The sequence below is a fragment of the Danio aesculapii genome, chromosome 12 (assembly GCF_903798145.1).
Source record: "Danio aesculapii chromosome 12, fDanAes4.1, whole genome shotgun sequence".
Taxonomy (NCBI): Eukaryota; Metazoa; Chordata; class Actinopteri; order Cypriniformes; family Danionidae; genus Danio; species Danio aesculapii.
The window spans coordinates 10,436,208-10,462,298 of record NC_079446.1 but is presented as its reverse complement, the minus strand read 5'-3'; the positions used below and the strand labels follow the sequence as shown (position 1 = coordinate 10,462,298).

The 26,091-nt window shown below is 36.5% G+C and overlaps 1 protein-coding gene across 1 annotated transcript in view; it reads left to right on the top strand.

Moving 5' to 3' along the window:
- Window positions 1-26,091, top strand: part of adam8b (ADAM metallopeptidase domain 8b) — a 47,170-nt gene that overhangs the window by 3,566 nt on the left and 17,513 nt on the right. The window contains exons 5-14 of the mRNA XM_056470037.1: window positions 432-508; window positions 4,633-4,816; window positions 4,910-4,972; window positions 8,569-8,640; window positions 8,753-8,922; window positions 12,111-12,192; window positions 12,305-12,447; window positions 15,930-16,107; window positions 16,281-16,370; window positions 23,714-23,909. Of these exons, the coding sequence (XP_056326012.1) occupies window positions 432-508; window positions 4,633-4,816; window positions 4,910-4,972; window positions 8,569-8,640; window positions 8,753-8,922; window positions 12,111-12,192; window positions 12,305-12,447; window positions 15,930-16,107; window positions 16,281-16,370; window positions 23,714-23,909 (1,255 nt within the window). The remainder of the gene's footprint in view (window positions 1-431; window positions 509-4,632; window positions 4,817-4,909; window positions 4,973-8,568; window positions 8,641-8,752; window positions 8,923-12,110; window positions 12,193-12,304; window positions 12,448-15,929; window positions 16,108-16,280; window positions 16,371-23,713; window positions 23,910-26,091) is intronic.

Below are 26,091 nucleotides of genomic sequence, written 5' to 3'. Positions count from 1 at the left end.
TACACTATTCCATTATTTGAATGTATTTAATTTTTATAACTTAATTAGATTTATTTTGTATTTATTTTAATATTACTGTACATAATAAAAATAGACAGTGCAGCTATCTGATCTGAACTGAATTTCCATCACATATTCTCCACTCTTTTTTATTTATTTACATTTAACTTTTTTAAATACTTAACGGATAAAGTAGAATACACCAGTCATCTTTACACAGCTGATTGAAAAATAGGTTTGTGCCTGCTCAGAATTCAGTGTTATGACACAATGCTGCATTAAACTGTTAATGTAAATACACATTTTTGAACATTTATACCGCTTCAGGTTTGGTTTCTGTGCCACCTTTGCTGTGTAAAGATACTAAAGATACTATTACACAGATAGCATAACCTATACAGCTAGAAACTTTGTTTTGTCATTTGTATCAGGACAATTGCTATTACCATGGCCACATTCAAGGCATGGAAGATTCCTCAGTCAGCGTGGGAATCTGTTCTGGAATCAGGTAATAAACAATGACATGCTCCCACTGCACTCTACATTCTATAATGCGGTAGCTTATTGTTATTAATATCTTAAAAAGCTGCTTCTACTCAAATTAACCATAAAAAGTGTTGCTTGTAAATAATTAGTGATATCAAGAACTTTTGTAGAAATTAGAGCTCAAAATAAAGGTAATAATTTTTCATTGTCATTCAGCATCATATAACATAATGATATTGTGTAGTCCTATAATGTGACAAAGCCGCTGACAATATGCTAGATTATGAAATCGTTTTAAATGCGTGCACGGCTGTGCACACTTTTTCTGTGCTCACATTTGTGAGAGGGGTCTGGCTGCAGACTTGATGCAGATGTATTCTGAGCTGCATCCAATGCTTTTTAATGCGCTCACCTAACCCCACACCTAACCCTACCCCTCGCAGTGACGTCACTAGCTCCAGTGAGTGCATTGTGTCTGACATTGCATCTCTGAGCGATGCAGTCTCAGCTTGCATCATAAAAGCTACACCTAGATACTATTGACATTTGCATATCACGACCACATGTGCTCTATTGACCTTATTCTGCAATGCCGGAATTGCGCTTGTTTTAGAATTTCCGATTGAGTTTCCTATGAGAGAAATGACTAGGAATAATAAACGTCAGAAAACGGTCAAGCTACTTGCTCTGCAAACAAGTGTTTACATGCCTATACAAACAAAAGCAGAATAATATAATAATAAAATATCAGTTTGCAACATCAAGCAGCAGAACGAGCTGTTTTTAATGTCTAAAAATGAATAGAAGTGAATGAGACCGGAAGTCTCGCGCCAAAATGATTCAAATGGCTGCGCCCACTCGTACACAGAGAATAAGGTTAATATAAATGATAAATAAAGCCAGGATGCACATTTGTTATTATTCTCTGCAAGTCATCTGTCCTTATGTCTTCACTAATTCAGTGCTACAGCCTAGCACCTGAAATTTAACATCTGAAAGTGTCTGAAAATGTAGATGATATTACAAATTTATAAAAATATAATTTATAATTAATTAAAACTATTAAAAATATGGACTAAGCTAAAGAAAAGAGAAAGTGAAAATGATAAGCTCTTACTAACGATGTATGATTTTTTTTCAGGGTGGAATGTTAAATTATATTAGGCTACTCAATTCATCTGGACTTAATATTTTTACACTTTGAATTGTTGACTGACTATTAGTTTATTTATCACGTTAAAAAAGAAATTGTCAACTAAATTACAGGGAAAGTTATATTCTGTGGACACAAGAGAACTAACCGAGTTTGTGGCGCCAACTAGTGGCAGTGTTTGGATCTGTCCCGACATTGAGGTACAAAGTATAAACCTATTAAGGGCTCTTTTTTGACGATCCATGCACAAAGTACAAAGCACAGGGTGCAAACGCATTAAGGGCGTGTCAAATTTCTCTTTTGCTTATATATGGATGGAAAAATCCGCTTTGCGCCGTGGCGCATGGTCTAAAAGGGTTGAGCTTATTTTCTTAATGAGTTATAGGTGTGTTTTGAGAATAAACCAATCAGAGTCTCATCTCCCATTCCCTTTAAGAGTTTGCTATTTACATGACGGACTTCGTAAGTGAAAAAAACGGAACGTTCACTAGAGAGAAAACAGTTAAACATTAAACAGACCATCTGCAGCTCGAGAATGAGAGGTGAGCCTCCTCATTGCTTTATTTCGCTTTTACGCTCGTAGATAGGGAAACTTCTTGTATGCACAGACATCCATTAGCCTGTAAATAATTCATTTTGTTTGTTAAGCACAAAGATTTGTTTCAAATCTACAAAAGCAAATTGTTATGAATAAACTGAAAAAGCCTCTCGAGATGAATGCATGAAAATATCGTTTTATTTTGATGTAGGCTAGAAAATAATATGTTTTGTAATATTTTAATCCTTTATATTTATATCCTATATATATATATATATATATATATATATATATATATATATATATATATATATATATATATATATATATATATATATATATATATATCCTTAATATTTTAGTATCTTTTTCATATGTAAAGATATTTGCGTATTGCTGTATATCCTGTTTGTATTAAGCAATGTGTAAGCTAGGCGCATAACTATTGCGCTCTGCGCTGGACAATAGACCGGCTTTGTTCTGGTCTGTAGAACAGTCTTATTAAAGTTTCTCAAAATAGCAACGCGCCAGCAATGCGCCTCAACAGGCCTCTTTTTTTAGATCAGAATGCCTATGGGTGCACATATGAGCGCAAATGCATTTGCTATTTAAACAGCGTGGCGCAAAACGTCAAAACGACTCCTGCGCCAAGCTGAAACTAGCAAACAACAATTGTGTCGCGCCTTGCGCCACATTGCGCCGGGTGTATGATAGGGCCCTAAATATTACTCAAGTCACTATTAAACTGCTAAATCATTTAGACTGATAAAACCAAAAAATTAAACTTAAATTGTGTGGCCAATAACCAATGTTTTTATAAAGAATATGTTTATTTTTTAGAACGATTATTTCTAATATTTAAAAACACACACACGTGTGTGTGTGTGTGTGTGTGTGTGTGTATCAGGTGTGTTTATTAAATAATAGAAATAATCTATTATCGTCTCGTTTTCCTTCTTTTTTTTGTCCTCAGCTGATCACATGCCTGTATTTGGTATCACGTTACAATAGGGGGGAAATTAGTAAATGTTAGTTAGTGGGCTATATGCACACAGACTTTTAATTTTCAGCTAGGCAGCCCAACGCCTTCCAGTGAATTGTCTTTCCATTACAAAATTGTCACGTTTAAGATCTGTTGTCTTTAAAAATCAGCGATCTTCACTGCCTATTAGATACTTGATATGAAGTGGGTCTCAGAACGGACAAGAAGCTCTGCATTAAATTCCATTTCCCCCCACCATGTCTTTAAAATATGACAGTTTATTTTACCCCAGTATTTTAATAGATATTTCTGCGCTAGCCTGCTGCTACTGACGGCGCTAGGGCTTACACGATGTTTCATCTCGTTTTACGCTTGAACAACTAAATGAATGCATAAGTCTATTTAACTAACTGTATTGTAATTGCATTACAACATCAATGCTGTAAAATCAACCTTGTAAAATTGAAAATAGTCACATTAAGCTTCCACCTGACGTTTATCGTTGGCTTTAAAACTCTAGCTGTATATAGAGCCCATGCATTAATTAGTGAACAACAAATCGGTTTGCATTACTTAGTCGTTGTTAATGTTAACCAATTTAATAGATGTTTAGTTTACATATCATATTTAGTATTGCTTAATATATGTGTTGTTCATTGTTAGGTCATGCTATCTAATCCATGAACAAATGCATTAGTCTATTTGTAAGTGAACATGAACTAATTAGGCTGTTAATCTAAGGAGGTGCATTAGAATATGATTAAGTTAACATAAACAAAAGTTAGGTATTGCTTGTCAGATGTGTTGTTCACTGTTAATTTATGTTAATTTACCTATTAACTAATACACCCTTATTGTAAAGTGTTACCAAATATATTTTTAATAAAAAAACTTAAATGTAAAGTTTTAAAATATATTACACTTTTATTGTTTGATGCATGGTTGATCTTTTCTTAACACTTTGTTTTTATTTAAATTTTGACCGTTATATAAGTTAGTTATTGACTTTAATCCAATTAGATCTGTCATTTTGAATTAGCAGTGCAAACCATGCAACAATACATAATTTTAGGGTTGCGGTTTCTGTACGGTTTGGTATATGATGTGTTCAGTATAAAAACAGGACACTGTCAAAGAAAAATAAAGAAAAACTCTACAAACACTAGCACAAATGAATACAATATAGCAAAGATACTATTAAAATAAACATCGCTTTTCAGGTTTTACAGGTATCTAACAGCAGTTTTCTGATAAGATGTTTTCACTTTCAGACACTATATCATTACAATATTATATTGAGTATTGTAATGTCAACTAATTTGAATGTTACATATTTTAGATTGCCAAATTATCCTGTGTTTTCAATAAGGGTAAACAAACAAGAAAATGAAATTGTGTCATATTTCTTGAAGGAAAATCAATCTGCGTTGAGACCGTGTTTGTATGGTTTTGCATCTTGTCTTCTGTCCACAGAGGTTTTGTCAGAGTGAAACATCAAGTATATCTGATTGAGCCCCTCACTAACCACAGTGATGGAGATCATGCACTTTATAAACACCAGCATCTGAGGAGGAGGAGAAGCTCTTCTGGTGAACCGAAAACCATGTTTTATGACCACGAACCACAAGTGAGCGCCGCCTTGAAGTCGAGCAGATGGGTGAGAGCATTTTCTAACTCGGCTCTATCAGATAATCTGCATATTAAATAAATTATATAGAGATTGGGAATAACCATTGATATGTCCTCCTAGAATATGAAGCGATTTCAAACTCCAAGATTTGTGGAGTTATTTCTTGTGGTCGATAACACTGAGGTAAGAATTCAGGCATTCTTTAAAATGTGTTTATTGTACTTAACTTTTTTTTTTCAAAGACTGATTGTGGTGGCGATATCTAGACATTACTATTTAGCTGAAATACCATTTCACGATTAGTAACTGAGATTTTAGAAATCCTGAAAAACTCATACATGTGGCGCAAGGCATGACGCAATTGTTGTTTGCTAGTTTCAGCTTGGCGCAAGAGTCGTTTTGACGTGTTGCACCACGCTGTTGAAATAGCAAATGCATTTGCGCACATTTGTGCGCCTATAGGCATTCTGGTATACAAAAGGAGGCGTGTTGAGGCGCATTGCTGGCGTGTTGCTATTTTGAGGAACTAAAATAGACAGTTCAATAGACCAGATCAAAGCAGGTCTATAGTCCAGTGCAGAGCAAGTTATTTGTGTGCCTTGCGTACACATTGCTTAATACACACAGGATGTACAGCAATACGCGAATATCTTTACATATGAAAAATAATTAAAATATTAAAAAACTACAAAAATTATTATTTTCTAGCCTACATAAACATAAAAACCATTCTTTCATGCCTTCGTCATCTCTGGGGCCTTTTTTTCAGTTTATTCATAAAAATTAGCTTTTGTATAATGTTATCATTATTAGCAGTATTATTTATTATATGCACATTTATAATTTTTTTATTAAAAACAAGCTTAGGTTTGCACACCTGTCAGGTTTTAGACCATATGGGGCATAGCATGTGTATTTGGAAATAGCTCATTTGTTTGAACACACTTAGAATTAGAACTGAATTTAGAAATAGTTTTGAAACAAATTTTTGTGCTTAACAAACGAAATTAATTATGTAGCCTAATGGATGTCTGTGCGTACAACACGTTTCCCTATCCACGAGAGTGAAAGTGAAAGTAAAGAATGAGAAAGCTCATTCTCTCATTCTCGTGCCACAGATGGTCTGTTTAACTGTTTTCTCTCTTGTGAAGCGTTTAGTTTTTTCACTTACAAAGTCCGCTATGTAAATAGCAAATGCGCTTTGGCGCAAACCAACTGACTCTTAAAGGGTAATGGGAGATGAGACTCTGATTGGTTTATTCTCAAAACACACCTATCACTCATTAAGAGAATAAGCTCAACCCTGTTAGACCATGCGCAGTGGCGCAAAGCGGATTTTTCCATCCTTAAAGTAACAAAAGTGGATTCTGACACGCCCTTAATGCGTTTGCGCCCTGCGCTTTGGACTTTGAGCATCGATTGTCAAAATAGAGCCCTTAAAGTCCATGTGAAATAAATATGTTTAGATTTTACTATCAGTATGTCAATCTTAAGGATACCTCTAAGCTAGTGTGCTCCGAAACAGTGACAAAATCCAAATTAAGAAGCTGTAAACACAATACAAAATTAGCAGTTTTATCACTTCAGCCTTAATGGATCAACATTTTTGAAGACCTCATAAATTGTCTGAGTAACATGGAATTGTAACACATATGAGAACCGGGGCGGGGGAGTGGTGGTGTTTGTGGTGTTAATAACTGTACCATGGACCGGGCTTAGGGTGGCAGCATTCATATAGGCTACTACACCAACTACTGTTGATTAGGCTACTGTGTTTGATTAGGGTTGGAGCGAAACTCTCCAGGACACCGGCCCTCCAGCACCGAGTTTGGACACCCCTGCTCTAAGCAGTCTGATAGGTCCCGCCCCCTTCAATACATTTGCTATATGCGCTTGAGCTCAACCACTTTCAATGGCAGAGCTATGATAAAAATAAAAAAAAAGCTATTGGGTGTGTTTTTAAGGGGTAGGGGCTACTATATGCCCCGTCTTCTCTTCATGTTTCAGTTCAAATTACATCACATATCGAACAAAAGTGCATATTTCAAAGAGCTTCACGCAACCTTTGAATCTTCCTTTTATAATTCTCTCTTAAATTTTTCACCATATGCTAGAAACAACCACTGATGATAAGGGTTTAACCCTTATGTGCTTTTAGGGAGGTTTATTATCCACTCTAGGGTGATTTTGAGTCTTAATTTGGCCGTAACTTTTTCTGTGCTTCAGCTAGCAGAGTGACCTTTGGTGACAAATCTTATTTTGACACATATTTTGAGAAAATACTTTGTTTTTTTTTTAACTCAACAATACACTCTGGGCAAATTTACTACCCTTTTGTTATGTTAGGGATGAAAACATCCACTGAATTAAACTACTGTAAAAATGCATCTGATAAATATATTTTTACATTCTTTTGCATAAATCTGTTAATCAACCTCAGTCTTGATCAAAACTACTAAATTATTTAGAAAATTACAGGATTTTAACTATTTTTAATTGGCAAATTCATAAATGATGTCGCTGATTTGGTAAAAAAAAAACCCACAAATGACGTATTTTCAATATAAAAAGTAGTTGTGGACTGGATTTTTTTTTTCCTTTTATCAAAGTCTTGAACATGAAACAACATTGCCATTGATGCATTGTTTTTGATTAATATTCCTAATTTACTGTTGGTGGCTGTTTTTTTGGCCCATTGACTTCTATTATAACAACTTTATTTTGATTGCAAAAATAGTGCATTTTTAATTGTTGGTAGTTTTCTCAGTTGGGAAGAGGTCAGATTTGTACTGTTGGTCATCAGTTGGCACTATTAACCCCTTTAGATGGGTCTGTGCAAAAAAGTATTTCTGTTTCAGTTTTTTATATATAGTATAACAGTAAATAATGAGTGTGTGAGAGTGACCTTTGCGCACTTACAGTTGAAGTCAGAATTTTTAACCCCTCTTTGATTATTTTTTTTTTTTCTTCCCTTTTTTAAATATTTCCCAAATGATGTTTAACAGAGCAAGGAAATTTTCACAGTAGTTCCTATAATATTTTTTCTTCTGGAGATGGTCTTATTTGTTTCATTTCAGCTAGAATTTTTAATAGAAACTTTTTAAATTAAGTTTATAAAAAATAACAGGGGGGCTAATAATTCTGACTTCAACAGTATCTTGATGTGTCTGAGAAAGTCAAAATATGCATCTCAGCCCTCAGAACTACATGAGGTAAATAAAAACAAAGACTGTATTTATTTTGGTTATAATAGAAGTCAATGGGGCAAAAACAGTCACCAACTGTAAATTAGGAAGAAAATCTAACAATGCATCAAAGCCAATGTTGTTACTAATCGTTCACATGTCCAAGACTGTGATGAAAGATAAAAACAATCCAGCTATAATAACTACTCTTTATATCAAAAATACGTCATTTTGTGTGTTTTTCTTACCAAATCAGTGACATAATTTGTGAACTTGGCAAATAAAGAGTTAAAATCTTGTAATTTTAAAAACATTTAGTAATTTTTATCAACAGATTTCTGATAAAAATTGAATAAAATATTTATGTGATGCATTTTTACAGCAGTTTAATTCAGTGGATGTTTTCTGAAGGGTAGTAAATTTGAACAGTAAACAAGGGTTACAGTTTGCTGGCCAATTGTAATAATTCTAAAACAAATACTGCCTGTTTGATTGACTTGGACAATATTTTAGCTAATCGCTAATATTTCAACATGGTAGATTTTGGCATTTACCAAAAAAATGATTGCAAACAATTATGTTTTGCTCTTATAGTACAGAAACTTTGGCTCTAACATGGATACTATCAGAGCCAGGATGCTGGAGGTTGTAAATCACATTGACAAGGTATAAGTTCATATATTTTATTCAAACAGAGTCAAAGCTAAATTCATTAAGTAATTTAAAGCTAATATAAACATCTTGATGAAACATACTAAAAACATGATTCTTTTCTCAGTTGTATCGGCCTCTTAATATCCGAGTGATGTTGGTGGGTCTTGAGGTCTGGATGAAACAGGACCAGATTGTGGTCAGTGTGAGTTCTGATGACACTCTCAGTCGCTTTATAGAATGGAGGAAGAGCAATCTGCTTAAAAGGGTCAAACATGACAATGCTCAGTTTGTGACGTGAGTATGACCTATTTACTCGGCCGGATGACTGAGATCATTTGCTACACTATAACAGAGCCTAATGTACTGCACTTTAATATAATTCCCACATTTTACATTAATGTTTTAATGGTCATCACTTGTTAACTACTAACTAAACTTTGTATTTATCACATTAAAGCAATGGTCTCAAACTTAATTCCTGGAGGGCCGCAGATCTGCGTGGTTTAGGCCCAACCACCTCCAACTCACACCTGCTTAATAGTTTCTAGTAGTCTTGAACACCTTGATTATTTGGATCAGCTGTGTTTGATTAGGGTTGGAGCAAAACTGTGCAGAGCTGCGGCCCTCCAGGAATCCAGTTAGAGACCTTTGTATTAAAGGAATAATTCATCCAGAAATAAAAATGTACAAACTATTTATTCAGCCCAAAGTGGTTTTAGACCTTTATGAGTTTATTCTGTTGAACACAAAAAAACTGAAAACTTGTAATCATTGATTGCCATAGTAGGAAAAACAAATACTATGGAACTCAAAGGTTTCCAGCTTTCTACAAAATACTTTCTATGTTCAACAGAAAAAAGTCAAACAGGTTTTAAATAAGTGCAGGGAGAGTAAATTATATATTTTTTTACTTATCAAAGCTTCTAGAAATATCAGCATATACTAATTTAGTTTTTAATTCACATATGTATCTTATTAGTTTAAACACTGTAAACTAAGCTAAACAGTGATCATTTGTGGGGTTGTGTTATTAACTATGATTAACTAAGATATAAAACACAAAATATATTGTTATTGTATTAGCATTATTGTTATTTTTATTATTATTATGTTAACTAATGCATTTATTAATGATTATTACCATAACAGAATTAATGAGAACTTATTAAGTTTTACCAAAGGATCTTTATTTGACATTAGTATAATACTATTAACTAGGGCTGCACTATATATCGTTTCAGCATCGATATCGAAATGTGATCATTCGCAATAGTCACATCGCAGCATATGCAATATTGAGTTTATATTATAATTCATCATTTGCACGTGTTATTAAATGCCTGTGATTATATACTGACTTTAAAAGCATTCAGGTATAAAAATTGTACCATTCGTGACCTTAACTATGATTCATTTTATTGTTCTTATTTTCAGAAAAAGTCAGAATTAACAGCCCCCCTTTGAATTTTTTTCTTTTTTAAATATTTCCCAAATGATGTTTAACAGAGCAAGGACATTTTCACAGTATGTCTGATAATATTTTTTCTTCTGGAAAAAAGTCTTATTTGTTTTATTTCGGCTAGAATAAAAGCAGTTTTACATTTTTTATGAACCATTTTAAGGTCAAAATTATTAGCCCCTTTAAGCAAATTTTTTTTTGGACTGTCTACAGAACAAACCATTATTATACAGTAACTTGCCTAATTACCCCAACCTGCCTAGTTAACTTAATTAACCTAGTTAAGCCTTTAAATGTCACTTGAAGCTGTGTAAAAGTGTCTTGAAAAATATCTAGTAAAATATTATTTACTGTCAAGGCAAAGGTAAAGATAGAATAAATCAGTTATTAGAAATGAGTTATTAAAATATTGTGTTCAGAAATGTGTTGAAAAAAATCTTCTCTCCGTTAAACAGAAATTTTGGGGAAAAAAATAAACAGGGGGCTAACAATTCAAGGGGGCTAATAATTCTGACTTCAACTGTACTTAAATCTAGATTCGGGATGTGATAAAACACTTTGGACCCTATCATACACCTGTCGCAATAAGGCACAAGATGTGTGGCGCGATTTGTTGCTATTTTCAGACCAGCGCAACCGTAATTTTCATGTTTTGCACCACAATGTTAAAATAGCAAATCCATTTGCACCACTTTTTGCACTCTGCGTGTGCTAGTCTAAAATAGAGGTGTGTTAAGGCACATTGTTGGCGCGTTGCTATTTTGAAGAACTAAAATAAACTGCACCATTGACCAAAAGCTGGTCTGAAGTCCTGTGCAGAGCACGTTAGTTATGCACCTATGTGGGTTCAAACGCTTACACATTGCTTAATACACACAAGATGTACAGCAATACACAAATATCTTTACATATGAAAACAATTCAAGCATTAAAATGTTACAAAAATATTATTTTCTACATAAATATAAAAACCACTGCCTGCATGCCTTCTTCATACCTCCATGCCTTTTTTTCAGTGCATTCATGACAGCTTGCATTTGTACAGTATAATGTTGTTATTATTATTAGCAGAATTATTGATTATATTCATATTTATATTCGTTTTAATAAAAACAAGTTTAGATTTGTCCACCTGTCGGGTTTTGGAGACCTATGAATCAACATATAGGGCATAAGAACAGTACGTGTGTTTGGATATAATTGACCACAGTTCGTTATTATTGTTCATTTATTAATGTACTGGTAATTAGAACTGAATTTAGAAATAGTTTTGAAACAAATCTTTGCGCTTAACAAACCAAATTAAATATGTAGGCTAATGGATGTCTTCAGTGGAGTGCGTACAACACCTTTTCCTTATCCACGAAAGTAAAGGAATAAAGTAAAGATTAAAAGTAAAGTAAAGAGAAAGTATAGAGGCCAAATGGAGGAGGATTATTCTTTACCCTCGCGCAGATTGTTTGTTAAACTGTTTTCTTTTTTTTTTTAAAACACACCCATAACTCATTAAAAGAATAAGCACAACCATGTTAGACCATGCACCAGGGCGCAGAGCATATTTTTCCATCCTTAAAATAGCAAAAGTTGATTCTGACATGCCCTTAATGCTTTTGCGCCATGCGCTTTGGACTTTGTGTCTTGATTGTTAAAATAGAACCCCTAATACAGTTTTTTGACTGTATTTATAGATTGTTATGCATGAAAATCCTCACAACACATGCAAATACAGAAATGCAATGCAAATAGCACAGACCACAATGATAATGTGTCGGGGGACCCCAAAAAGTTTATAGATTGTTTATTAGATTTTATGGAGATGCACTCCCACTGCAGAATCATCTCAATCGTAATAACATATTACTACCCTTATTACTCAATCAATAACATTATAATTTTTTTCCAAATAGGGAAGTCATCTGGTGAAATTGTATTCATATCGTAATATATATTGCAAAATAAAAAAATAATGCTATGTCGTGCAGCCCTACTATTAACTGTTTTTTTTTTTTTTTTTGTCTTCTAGTGGAATAGATTTTTTGGGTGACACAGTTGGGTTGGCAAACAAATTTGCAATGTGTGCCGAAAGCTCAGCGGGAGTCAATCAGGTATTCATTGCCTGAATTTGGGATTATTTCTGGGATCAAATTAAATCATAATTTGGAACAAAATGATTTTTTTGTCTTTAAAGACAATTGCACAATATGGTGTTATTTTCAGGATCATAATCAGAACCCACTGGGCCTGGCATCCACAATTGCACATGAGATGGGTCATAACATGGGCATGTCCCATGATGAAGATCACTGTACGTGTGGCTCGTCAGTGATCAGTTCCTTCTGTATCATGACAGAGCGTGTGGGGTAAGCAGTATTTGTGTAATATTATACTGTTTTCATTTGTGCTTTGGTTCGAAGTCAGATCTCTCTGTCTATTAACTGGCTACCAGACATCTAGGCAACATAGGCTCATTCTGAAACGAAGCCCCATATACATTTCTGGAGAGCACGAATTGTGTAGCCAGAGTTATGTATGGCCGCATTTTGTTTTTAAAACGAATGCTACGGAGCAGTTTGATGCTGTTCCTTGTTGTGCTTACCAGCTGACCACTTGGCTCCGTATGGATGACTTTCCCACTGTTACCAGTTTGTAAAGTTAGCTTGTCATGTACGTCGGCGGACTTGAGATGCAGAGAGGAGTTGACCATGACAATGGGGTTCGAGTTCGGCGAAGAACAGTTCCAGAAAGTGGATAAGATAAAAACAGTAGCCAAAAATAAAATAAACAAGTAAATAACACGGTGAGAGTGTGGTAAAATCTGAAAATGTGGTAAAAATCAGGCGAGGGCTTTTCTTTTTATGGATTGCTTTTTAAAACTGTTGGGTTTAGGGAAGTGGGTCGGCAGGTCAACCTGTGCTTTTGAAAACACTATCGGTTGGGTTTAGGGAAGGGGGAGGGTTGGTCAGTTGATCGGTCAGTCAGTCATTCAGTAAGTCAGTCAGTCAGTCAACAGCGGCCTCTGGTGGATTTACGTGAGAACAGCAGGCATGAATGGCACTCGCAAGAGAAATTTGAGACCTCAAAAAGCATACACAGTAGCCTCTGGTGGATTTGCGAAAACATAAACTGCAAAAACATAGCTCCTGGGACGTATTTGGTGCTCTCCAGAAATGTATATAGCAGTACATTTTCAGAATGAGCCTGGGTTGCATCTAGGCATCCACTAACTCCCTGTGTAATTCCCTAGAAATAACTAAATTATACCTTAAATAATACCACATAGCACACTAGCAACAAACTGCAATCACTAAGCAACCAGAAATATACTTCAGCATGCTTTTAAAATAAGCACTTATTATAGAAATTAAGGAAAATTAAAAATGGCTGTAGTTAAAATGTATAATACAGTGCATCTGGAAAGTATTCATAGCACTTCACTTTTTCTACATTTTTTTTTATGTTACATGTTTCAAAATGGATTAAAATAATTTATTAACTCAAAATTCTACACACAATACCCAATAATGACAATGTGAAAAAAGATTCTTTGAAATTGTTGCAAATTTATTAAAAATTAAAAACCTGAAAACTCATACGTACAAAAGTATTCACAGCCTTTGCTCAATACTTTGTTGATGCACCCTTGACAGCAATTACAGCCTCAATTCTTTTTGAATATGATGCCACAAGCTTGGCACACCTGTCTTTGGGAATTTTTGCCCATTCCTCTTTGTAGTACCTCTCAAGCTCTATCAGGTTGGATGGGAGCCATTTTCAGACCTCTCCAGAGATGTTCAATAGGATTTAGGTCTTTGCTGCATTCATCTTTCCCTCTATCCTGACTAGTCTTCCAGTTCCTACTGCTGAAAAACATCCCCACGGCATGATGCTGCAACCCCTATGCTTCACTGTAGGGATGGTATTAGACTGGTGATGAGCGGTGCCTGGTTTTCTCCAAACGTAATGCCTGGCATTCACTCCAAATAGTTCAATTTAGTCTCATCAGACCAGAGAATTTTGTTTCATTTGATCTGAGAGTCCTTCAGATGCCCTTTGGGAAAAACCAGGCGGGGAATGGCTTCCGTCTGGCCACTCTACCATACAGGCCTGATTGGTGGATTGCTGCACAGATGGTTGTCCTTCTGTAAGGTTCACCTCTCTCCACAGAAGAACGCTGGAGCTCAGACAGAGTGACCATCGGGTTATTGATCACCTCCCTGATTAAGGACCTTCTCCCCCAATCACTCCGCTTAGATGGCCGGCCAGCTCTAGGAAGAGTCCTGGTGGTTTCTAAACATCTTCCACTTACGAATGATGGAGGCCAAACCAGCAGACATTTTTCTGTAACCTTCACCAGCCATGTGCCTCGAGACAATACAGTCTCGGAGGTCTACAGACAATTCCTTTGTTTTCATGCTTGGTTTGTGCTTTGACATGCACTGTCAACCCTGGGACCTTATATAGACAGGTGTATGCCTTTTCAAATCTTAAGCTGCTGAAACATCTCAAGAACGATCAGTGGAAACAGAATGTACCTGAGCTCAATTCAGAGCTTCACGGCAAAGGCTGTGAATACTAACCTACATGGGATTTTTCAGGTTTTTTATTTTTAATAAATTTGCAACAATTTAAAAAAATATTTTTTCACATTGTCATTATGGGGTATTGTGTGTAGACTTTTAAGAAAATAAATGAATTTAATCCATTTTGGAGTAAGGCTTGAACAATAATAAATGTGGAAAAAGCTTTGAATGCTTTCCAGATGCACTGTAAATGCAACTCTCCCTCAAGTCATTCCAAACCTTTATGAGTTTCTCTTTCTGTTGAGAAGGTGGAAACCATTAACCATAAACCATAAACCATTAAGGAAAAATAAATACTATGGAAATCAATAGTTACTGGTTTCCAGCATTTTGCCAATTATCTTCTTTTGTGTTAAACAGCAGAAAGAAACTCAAACAGGTTTGTGATTTGTGAAGGTTGAGTAAATAATGACAGAATCCTATAGTTTTATGTGACTGTCGCTTTGAGACTTAAAGGTCCTGCAAAGTAATAGACATATCATTAAACTAACAGACTGAAACTAAAAAATACAGTACATGAAGTACATTTGTATGATACATTTCTGAATTATTTTTGTTGCCTTACAAATACAGTATGTTTAAGGAATACTGATGAGCATAATGGTAAACAAAGATAATTCTTAATATAATTTCTGCTCAAATGCATTACCTATATAAATATATTGTAATATATCTGGTGCAGTTTAATCAATTTAAATGATCATAACTCACTACAGTTGGGAATCTTTTGAAGCACTTTACATGTGTTTTAAAAGTCACCATGTAAAATAAGTGCACTTCTAAAAAGTACAACATGATTAATAAAACATAATGATTTAAATACATTGAAATAAAAATTATTAATCTGACACTACAAAGAGTTTTTCTTGTAGGTGTACGATAACGTGTTATGAAAGTAGACTAATTTAAAGTTAACAGATCAACATTAAATACAATTAATCATACTTTTACCTTGAAATATCATTATGAAAGCTTATCATGAGCCTGAAGAAATGTACACTCAAAAAAATGATGCTTATATAAAATGAGCTGAAACAACACAATTCTTGAGGGTTTTCTGAACAACTTAATTGTTTTATGTTCAGTACACTTAAATTTGTAAAAACTAATAAGCTAACTTAATTCCTTCATATTGTCCCAACACAACTCGATTGTGTGGAACCCAGCAGTTTTTACAGTGTAAGTGAACTGCTCTTCCTAAAAGCAGTTTAAAGTGTTAATTTGGTCAAATATTACAAATTGTGCTCTTGTTATCCATCCAGCACACTGTTCCCAGAGCAGTTCAGTGACTGCAGCCTAGAGCAACTGAGTGTATTTCTAGACAACGCCAACCCCAGCTGTCTGCTGGACACCCCAAGCTCATATAAACTGTACAGCGGGCCTGTCTGTGGTAATGCTTTCCTGGACCCTGGAGAGGAGTGTGACTGTGGAACAGTTGAGGTATTACACACATCCCGTATGTGTATTTTTAAACAGTCTATGGTAGTGACTCAGTCTAGGCCAGATTGAAAACCAGCCTTCTTAAATGACATCATTAATGCATTAATGTATGTTTATCTTTGACTCACATCTGATGTGTCAGTGATTTACCGTCTTGTGCATTTGTGTTGAAGGAATGTAAAAATCCATGCTGTGATCCCATGACCTGCAAGCTCACTGAAGGTTCGCGCTGTGCTCAGGGAGACTGCTGTGAGAATTGCCAGGTAATGCTCTTAAGTGACTTTTTTCTTTTTTTACTGTGGGTGAAATGACTGGGATGAGTTGAGCTTGTGTGAGTGGTGGAATAGGAAGTCCTTTCACTAAAGTGATCTACTATATACATACACTGTAGAACAGGGCGCTCAAACCTGGTCCTGAAGGGGCTGATCTTCTGCAGAATTTAGCTCTAATTTGCCTGTTTGGAATGCTGAGTTTAAGTCTGTTAATTGACAAATATTTAATAAAATATTACAACTCAGAAGCATGTTAGGTCTAACTTTTTATGTTTTGTGGCAGGTAGCCATTTAAAAAAGTGGGATAAAGTTCATCCACGTCATTATTTAACCAATTTACCTGATTACTAGCCCTAAATTGCTCCTGTCCCAACTTTTTTGGAATGTGCTGCAGGTCTGAATCACAGGAAAGAATGTATATTTACAAATGAAATGAAGTTGACCAGGCAGAACAACACCACATTGTTCTGAGCTGTAATCGTTCAATCATTTATTTAAGTACTCAGATAAGCCTGTTATACTCCATATACTGTAACTCCATATAAAATGCAGAAACTAAGCTTTTGTTTGCACAGGCCTATCTAAAGGGTTAACAAATTACAATTTTTACCTATTTCCAACAGGGAAAATGACCAATAATCAAAACTGAAACTCTTATGCTGCATAAAATCTAACAATGCATCGAAGCCAATGTTTTTACTAATAATTCACATGTTCAAGACAGTGATTAAAGGTTAAAAAAATCCTGTCTACAATTACTTTTTATATTATGAAAATGAGTCATTTTGTGTTTTTTGTTCACCAAATCAGTGAAATCATTAATAAATTTGACAATTAAGGAGTTAAAATCTTGTCATTTTTAAAAATGACAAAAAATCTAAACAAATTGATTTCACATGGACTTTAAGGGGTCTATTTTGACGATCAATGCGCAAAGTTCAAAGTGCAGGGCACAAAACGCATTAAGGGCATGTCAGAATCCACTTTTGTTATTTTAAGGACGGAAAAATCCGCTTTGCGCCACGGCGCATGGTCCTACAGGGTTGAGCTTATTCTCTTAATATAGCTATGTTTTGAGAAAAAACCAATCAGAGTCTCATCTCCCATTCCCTTTAAGATTCAGTTGCATCACGCCATGGGGCATTTGCTATTTACATGGCGGACTTTGTAAGTGGAAAAACTGAGCGCTTCACTAGCAAGAAAACAGTTAAACAGACCTGTGGCTCGAGAAGGAGAGATGAGCCTCCTCATTATTTACTTTCACTTTCACTCTCGTGGATAGGGAAAGGTGTTGTACGCACAGACATCTATTAGCCTATACATAATTATTTTCGTTTATTAAGCGCAAAGATTTGTTTCAAAACTATTTCTAAATTCAGTTCTTAATTCCAGCAAACGAATAAATGAACAATAATAACGAAGTGTGCTCAAAAAACCATATTGGAGTTATATCCAAATACACATGATGTGCCCTAAATGGTCTAAAACCTGACAGGTGGGCAAATCTAAGCTAGTTTTTAATAAAACAAATATAAATATGCATATAATAAATAATACTGCTAATAATAATAACATTATTCAAAAGCAAATTGTCATGAATAAACTGAAAAGCCCCCCGAGATGAAGAAGGCATGAAAGTATAGTTTTTATATTTATGTAGGCTAGAAAATAATATTTTTTGTAATATGTTAATCCTTTATATTTATGTCCTATATATATATCCTTATTATATCCTATATCTATATCCTTAATGTTTTATTTATTTTTCATTTGTAAAGATATTTGTGTATTGCTGTACATCCTGTGTGTATTAAGCAATGTGTGCGCTCTGTGCTGGACTATAGACCAGCTTCGATCTGGTCTATTGAACAGTCTATTTAAGTTCCTCAAAATAGCAACGCGCCAGCAATGCGCCTCAACACGCCTCCTTTTTTAGACCAGAACGCACATGTGCGCGCAAATGCATTTGCTATTTAAACAGGGTGATGCAAAATGTCAAAAGCGACTCTTGCGCCAAGCTGAAACTAGCAAACAACAATTTGTGTTTTTGTTAAACTCTCAAAAGATGTCAGGTTTTTGGTGGAGCTTTAAAAACTTTGATCTGTTGTTGTTTCCCTGTTTAATATGAAACTTTGTATAAAGCAATGATGTGAGTTTGGGATGAGATTGTCAATATGCAACCAATCCAATCTCAGGGTATCCTATTAATTCTGTAGCAACTCTATGTCAAAACACCAAATTTTCTTATGCAAGGTAGTGTTGGGAAAAAGAAACTTATTTTTTTTTATTGCTTTTTTGTCTCTTTTACTTTTATTAAATATATGTGTTGCTGAGTGATACAATAACCTAGCCTTCTCCTCTGAGTGGGACATGCTTGAATACTAATTAGCATTTTTTTGCAAAAGTACAGCTGACTTGAAAGGCACAGCGCATCATTATCTGAAAATAACTTTAACTTCTCACTTAGCTTTCCTGTGGAAGCAAAGATGTGCTGAAGCTGAACACAGAACATTTGCAGTTGAGAAGTCTTATGCTTTTAAATGTTGTGCAAATAGCTTTTAGAAAAGAGGAAGTATGTTTAGGTGTGGCCATCAGAGGACTGCAGAATAATTGACAAGTGGTGAATGCTTCCAAAACTCAACCTTTTAATATCAGTTATGTATAAATCAACCCAGGCTTATTTGGATTACGTACCCCTATATACTGGAGAAAGCAAAATAAGTCCCAGGAGCTACGATTTTTTTGCAGTTTTTGTTTTTGCGAGTCAACCTGCTGTGTGTACGCTTTTTTGCAGTTTTTGTTTTTGCGAGTCCACCTGCTGCTGTGTACGCTTTTTCAGATCTCAAATTTCTGTCATGAGTGCCAATCGTGCCTGCGCTTATCGTGTAAATCCACAAGAGGCTGCTGTCAACTGACTAACTTACTGGCTGACCAACTAAACCCAACCAATAGTATTTTAAAAAGCACTGATTGACCCGGTCAGCTGGAACGGCGTAAAACCAACCTATAGCGTTCGTTTTAAAGACAAAATGGCTCACATAGCTCTGGCTACATAATTCGTGATCTCCAGAAATTTATATACTGTAGGGCTACGTTTTCAGAATGCGCCTATGTTGGTGTAAATGCTAGAGTAAGACAAATGCAGAATGGTTGTGGACCTCCAGAATGTAATTTTGCATTGTATTGTGTAACACAAGGGACAGATTTGACCCAGAGCTCTGAATCGAATAAATCATTTGTATCTAATAAATTACTAATATTTTTGGCATTGAAAATCCTCTTTTTTAAATCTTTTTTATTAAACACACATGGAATTGTAATATTAAATTCCTACAGTAGACGCGAGCTATGAATTAATGAACAGGTGCTAGAGAGCTTATTGGCCACAGCCATATCACAAGACTGGTTACTCACTGAAGCTAAGCAGGGCAGAGCCTGGTCAGTAAACCACATGGGAAAACTAGGTTGCTGTTGGAAGTGGTGTTAGTGAGGCTAGCAGGGGGCACTCAACCTATGGTCTGTGTGAGTCCTAACGCCCCAGTATAGTGAAGGGGGCACTATACTGTCAGTGAGCGTATTCTTTCGAATGAGACGTTAAATCGAGGTCCTGACTCTCTGTGGTCATTAAACAAAATCCCATGGCACTTCTCATAAAGAGTAGGGGTGTAACCCCGGTGTCCTGGCCAAATTCCCTCCATTGGCCCTTACCCATCATAGCCCCTCAATCATACCCATTAAATTGGCTCTATCACTGTCTCTCCACTACCCCTATAGAGACTTTGTGGTAAGCAATGGCACTGTTGTGCTGTGGCTGCCGTCGCATTATTCAAGTGGATGGTGCACACTGGTGACGGTGTGGTGCGACCCCCTCATGTTTGGGTAGCGCTTTGGGTGTATGGCCATACACAATAAATGCACTATACGCATTAAAAGAGAGAGCTTCTTTTCTAGGCCTTTTTGGGATGAAGGAAGGGGCAAAGAGTACATAATAAACTGCCCAAATTGATGGTTCTGGTGACATTGAACCACATCATTTTACAGTCTAGTACTCCAATGTTGTCTCCATTGTTCTATAGAGCTCCTTGGTTTTAAGAGGCACTTTGATTTTCCAGGGTTTGTTAGCCCAATTCTGTGAAAGAAAGAGACTTTTCGGAATCTCAGCAGAATTGAAGAAGACAGCAGTAATATGTTCCTTTTTCTTGAGTGAGCTACTTGAGCAAATCCACTGGCAAAGTGGCACAGTTGGCATTTAATTCCAGGATCTGTAAAATCAAAGTTCAATACTGCATTTGACTTGGGTGGGCGCCGAAAAGTAGTCTAAAAATGTCACACAAGCTACTGTTCTTGATTTTTTTTGTTATTTGGTGGGGCGAAATGGACTCACCAAATTGTCAGAAGCCATGACTCAACCCACAGTCTCTGAATGGCCTCATTTTGCTGCACAGAGCCTACTGAATGCTGCTCCACTGAAAGAGACATCCTTGAATCTCAGTTGAATTAATGCTAGATTTAGAATTTTCAAGCACTTTTAGGGTTTTCCAACCTAAAGTGAGCAAAGAGAGTAAAGTCACTGGCAGAAAGGCACTGTTGAGATTTGAACCCAGGATCTACACTACTTGACAAAAGTCCTGTCGTCTATCCCAGTTGTAAGAGCAATAAATAATAACTTGACTTCTAGTTGATCATTTGGAAAAGTGGCAAAAGGTAGATTTTTCTTATGAATCATCTGTTGAACTGCATCTCAATCATTACAAATACTGCAGAAGACCTATTGGAATCCGCATGAACCCAAGATTCTCATAGAAATCAGTCAAGTTTGGTGAAGGAAAAATTATGGTGTGGGATTACATTCAGTATAGGGGCATGCGAGAGATCTGCAGAGAGGATGGCAACGATATACACAATATACATTTTTTTCCACTGCACCATGAATTTGAATTTTATACTTTACATTATTTCTGTTAAGCAACCTCTGTCTGAGCAAATTCAGACCTTACTGTCCTAATTAAAAATATTTTATTTTGGTAAAATAAGTGTAATCTAGAGGCCTTTGCCTTTCATACACATGGTTGTTTGTTTTTGAAAAAACTTCTCATGAGGTCTGCCTTCTGCCGGCAGACAAATAAACAGAGGTACTACTGGGATTTGAACATTGAATGTCATGTTTACAAGACACACACTCTAAACAACTGCAGCCAACTGTTGCATGAAAGGGTGACTCGGAAAGTAAAAAATACAAGAAACTAGGATCATTAACAGGGTGTCTGCGGGGTCTTAAAAAGTATTAAAAGTTGATAAAACAATTATGAGAAAATTAAGGCCCTTAAAAGTATTGCAATTTTTAATTAAATTTTTAAGCGTTGTCCGAAGTGTTTTACTCCAAAAAAGCATAAATATATTTAATACTTATTTAAAATCTGATGATCTGTAATCGGTTCTGTAAGCGGGTCTGGCCAAGCTCCTCCATCAGGTTGATGTCACGTAATTTGCGACAAACGCAGGAAGGTGATGTGACGCTCTCCAAATGTAGTGAAACCAACGAGCGAAACAGACAACAAAATGGGAATATGTTAGTTTGCGTACTCCAGGTTGGAGAAAGACGAGTTTAAACAGTGGTTGAAGTCTGTCGGTGAAAACAACCGCATAATTTATTCTTTCAAGCTTTGATCTTTCGAGCTTATCTCAATTCTGTTGCACGGTTGTGCTTCATTGATTTATTCAACTACAACTGTTTATTAAGTTAATAGTTTGATACGAATTAGAACTTGAGGTGGTGATGAGGTTTAAAATATTCTGAGAAGGTCTTTTGAAAAGTCTTAAAAAGGTATTAAAATTATCTTTAGGATTTAGGATTTAGGATACCCTGATTAAGCAGTCGCCAGAAAAGCATAAAGTGTTTGTAATAATTTATATTTAAAGGGTTTGTTCACGCTCAAAATTTTAATTCTGTTATTAAATACTCACCCTTATGTTGTTCCAATCTCCAAAGGCCTTCTTTTATCTTCAGAAAACAAATTAAGATATTTTACATGAAATTTGAGAGCTGTTTTCCACTCTATTCATATTTTCAATTCAATTCAATTCAATTCACTTTTATTTGTATAGTGCTTTTACAATGTAGATTGTGTCAAAGCAGCTTCACATAGAAGATCATAGTAAATTGAAACAGTGTCAGTTCAGTTTTCAGTGTTTAAATTCAGTGCAGTTTAGCTCAGTTCAGAGTAGTTTAATAATCACTACTGAGAGTCCAAACACTGAAGAGCAAATCCATCGATGCGCAGCTCTACAGGTCTCGAACCATGCAAGCCAGTGACGACAGCGGCGAGGAAAAAACTTCACCAATTGGCGAAAGTGAAGAATTAAAAAACCTCGAGAGAAACCAGGCTCAGTTGGGCACGACCATTTCTCCATTGGCCAAACGTCTTGTGCAGAGCTGCAGTCTAAGCGCTGGAGAAACTGGACGTCAGCGAGACTCGTCTGTCCCTGGAGCGTCACAGGAATCAGTCTTGTGCTCTCCACTCCTCCATAACCACCACAGCAGCTGCTCAGAATACGGCCTGGTCCAGGATTATGGAAACCTTGGGATCATCTTGTCGCTGGTCTTGGATCGCATCAGTGGTGCTGCATAGTCTCTGGGGGCCTCGAGATGAGTATGCCCAAGTGGAAATAGAGAATGAAGAGAATAATTAGCGTAGCTGCTGATCATAGTGTATATAAACGAGATGCAAAAACCTGCATGGGGCACATTCATGTATCGTATCGTTATGTGACGCATTGAGTGTATGCTTTACTAAAAAGATAGGTCTTTAATCTAGTTTCAAACTGGAGAGTGTGTCTGAGCCTCGGACATTTTCAGGAAGGCTATTACAAAGTTTAGGAGCCATAAATGAGAAGGCTCGACCCCTTTACTTGCTATACAGCAAGAGTGCTATGGATTAAAACACACAGTCTTTCATGGGCCTAAGTAAAAGTCAATTTCAAATTGTTCAAGCAACATTACAGACTTATTTCCTAGAGTGCACCAACAAAAACTGCCAGACACTGTCAGAAAGGACATTATTGGGATCTGAACCCAAGATCTGTAAACGAGATTGACTGCAGGCTTTGACGTCTTGTGAAGTCTGTGTCTGATATAAACGATTTTGACAATATCATGCAAGCTTCAAACTGCTGAAGGGCACAACACTAGTGGGACTTGATCCAGCAACCTTTGAGTGGCCTCATTTCACTGTCAATACTGTGTGGTGTTAACAGTAATTACAGATAAAGTGATGGTAGGCTGTGGATGACAGTTACTGTTATTGACAGTTCTCTTTTCTCTCTTGCTGTGCCAGATAAAAGATGCTGAAAGCTTGTGTCGAGCATCTATAAATGAGTGTGATGTTCCAGAGTACTGCACAGGGCTCTCGGAGAAGTGCCCTGAGAATGACTTCAATATGAATGGCATACCTTGCAGCTCTGGCCAGGGTTACTGCTACAATGGCCAATGCCCCACTCATCTCCAGCACTGCCAAAGGCTTTGGGGAAAAGGTAAGCATGAGTTTAATCTGAGCCCAGAAAATCTTCAACAGAAGCAACAATTTACAAGATGTAAAGTCTCCCTAAAACAGTGATCTCCAACCCTGCTTCTGGGCAACTACCTGCCTATATGGAGATGAGCAAAGTTCAAGACACCTTTCCAAGAATAACCTAGGCCAGGGGTGTCCAATCCTGTTCCAGGTTTAGCTCCTGATTGTAAAATCACCAACAAATACCTGAAATCGGAGGCAACCGGTGCCTCTAAAATGGCTTGTTCTTGCCAGTCATGCAGTATGAATTATCAAAGATGCAATCAAAAACAATAGCAGACATGTCTCCACACATTAAATAACTTCCATTATGACAGCATTCTGATTGAAAAACACAATGACTATGACCTACAGCCAACAAGAGAACAAGAGACAGGGCAGTGGGGAGTTTCGGTAGGACCACAATATCAGAAAACATGGCTTTAATTCCAAGAACGGCTTATTCTCAGTCTTTTTGGATCATAGAAATGCATTAGAGTTTGGGAAAACCTTAACAGGAACACCCATGTCTTTTTGATGTTTTGTCTATGTACCACAAAGGTGTACCTTTTCCAGTCTTACAGGAGAACTATTATTTCTTTATCACTTCTGGTGTGCGCCATTACGACCCTGACAAATAAAGTTAACTTTTTATGAACCGCAAAGTCAGGTTCGTTTTTTTTGTCGTTTTTTTTTTTTTATCACCCAAAAAGTGAAGCCTATTACATCGGAGAGGACCCACTACAAAATAACAAACACAAAGCCCACTCTACCTAAACACCCAAAATAAAACTACCTACACCCTACAAAGAAAATAATAGAAATAAAAATACAATACTAAACCTAACTTCCTAACTATTTATAAAAACAAGAGAAAATATGTACAACAAATGCTTTGAACCGTGTATATACAATATTTTTACAATGATGATAACAAACAAAGCCAAAACAAAACTTACATGAGGGTGGGAAACACAATAACACGAAAACCAATGTTACACACAACTCAGGAATACATAAGCAACAAGTATCGCAAATAATAATATTTTTCCAACAACAATCCTATTTCGCAACTACACGCCAACAACTCCCTACCCGCTCTCCTCGACCGTTCCACCTTTTAAAAGAAGCCCTACATCATTCCAGCCAATCCCCGGTGACGTCGCCGACATAATTATGGCAGGACCTGTGACGTGAGCAAAAGCGGGAAAAGATAGAGAGGGAGAGAGAGAGAGAGAGAGAGAGAGAGAGAGAGAGCAAACACGGGGGAAACAGACACACACAGACTTGCGAATGCAACAGCGCTTGATTATGAAGCGTAGTTTGTGAGCCAGACAGAGTTGTCTGTGATTCTTCATATAGTAAAGTCATACAGTCTTAAATGTCTTCTCGCCAAGCCATCATAAAATGTGAACATAGTAGAAACTCAATGCTACTGCTACCCCAAATAGTCTTGCAGTGTAAAAACATGATTTTGAAAATCATACAATATGAACTCAGCAGGGCGACGCAGTGGCGCAGTAGGTAGTGCTGTTGCCTCACAGCAAGAAGGTCGCTGGTTCTAGCCTCGGCTGGTTGGGTCAGTTGGCGTTTCTGTGTGGAGTTTGCATGTTCTCCCTGTGTTCGCACGGGTTTCCTCCGGTTTCCCCCACATTTCAAAGACGTGTGGTACAGGTGAATTGAGTAAGCTAAATTGTCCGTAGTGTATGAGTGTGAATGAGTGTGTGTGGATGGGTTGCGGCTGGAAGGGCATCTGCTGCGTAAAAACGTGCTGGATAAGATGGCGGTTCATTCCGCTGTGGCGACCCCGGATTGATAATGGGACTAAGCCGAAAAGAAAATGAAAAGAAAACACACCTGAACCAGTGGTCTAACTAGGCATGCAAGAAACATCCAGACGAGTGTGTTGAAAGCTAAACTCTTGCAAACAGCTTTTCTGCAGGAACAAGTTTAGATGTAGGCCTGACTGCTTGGATCAGAAGCACAATTAGGGTTAAAAGGTGTTTTATAGACCTTTTTCTTAGCAAACGCAAAATTATGGGTGGCTATGGGTGTATGCGCAAGAAGCATGCTAAGAACTTTTGGTCGGCAGCTGATGCGTATAAAGAGTCACATTCGGCACAGCTTTGAAATGATACTTCTAATCTATTTTACTTGCTTGCCCT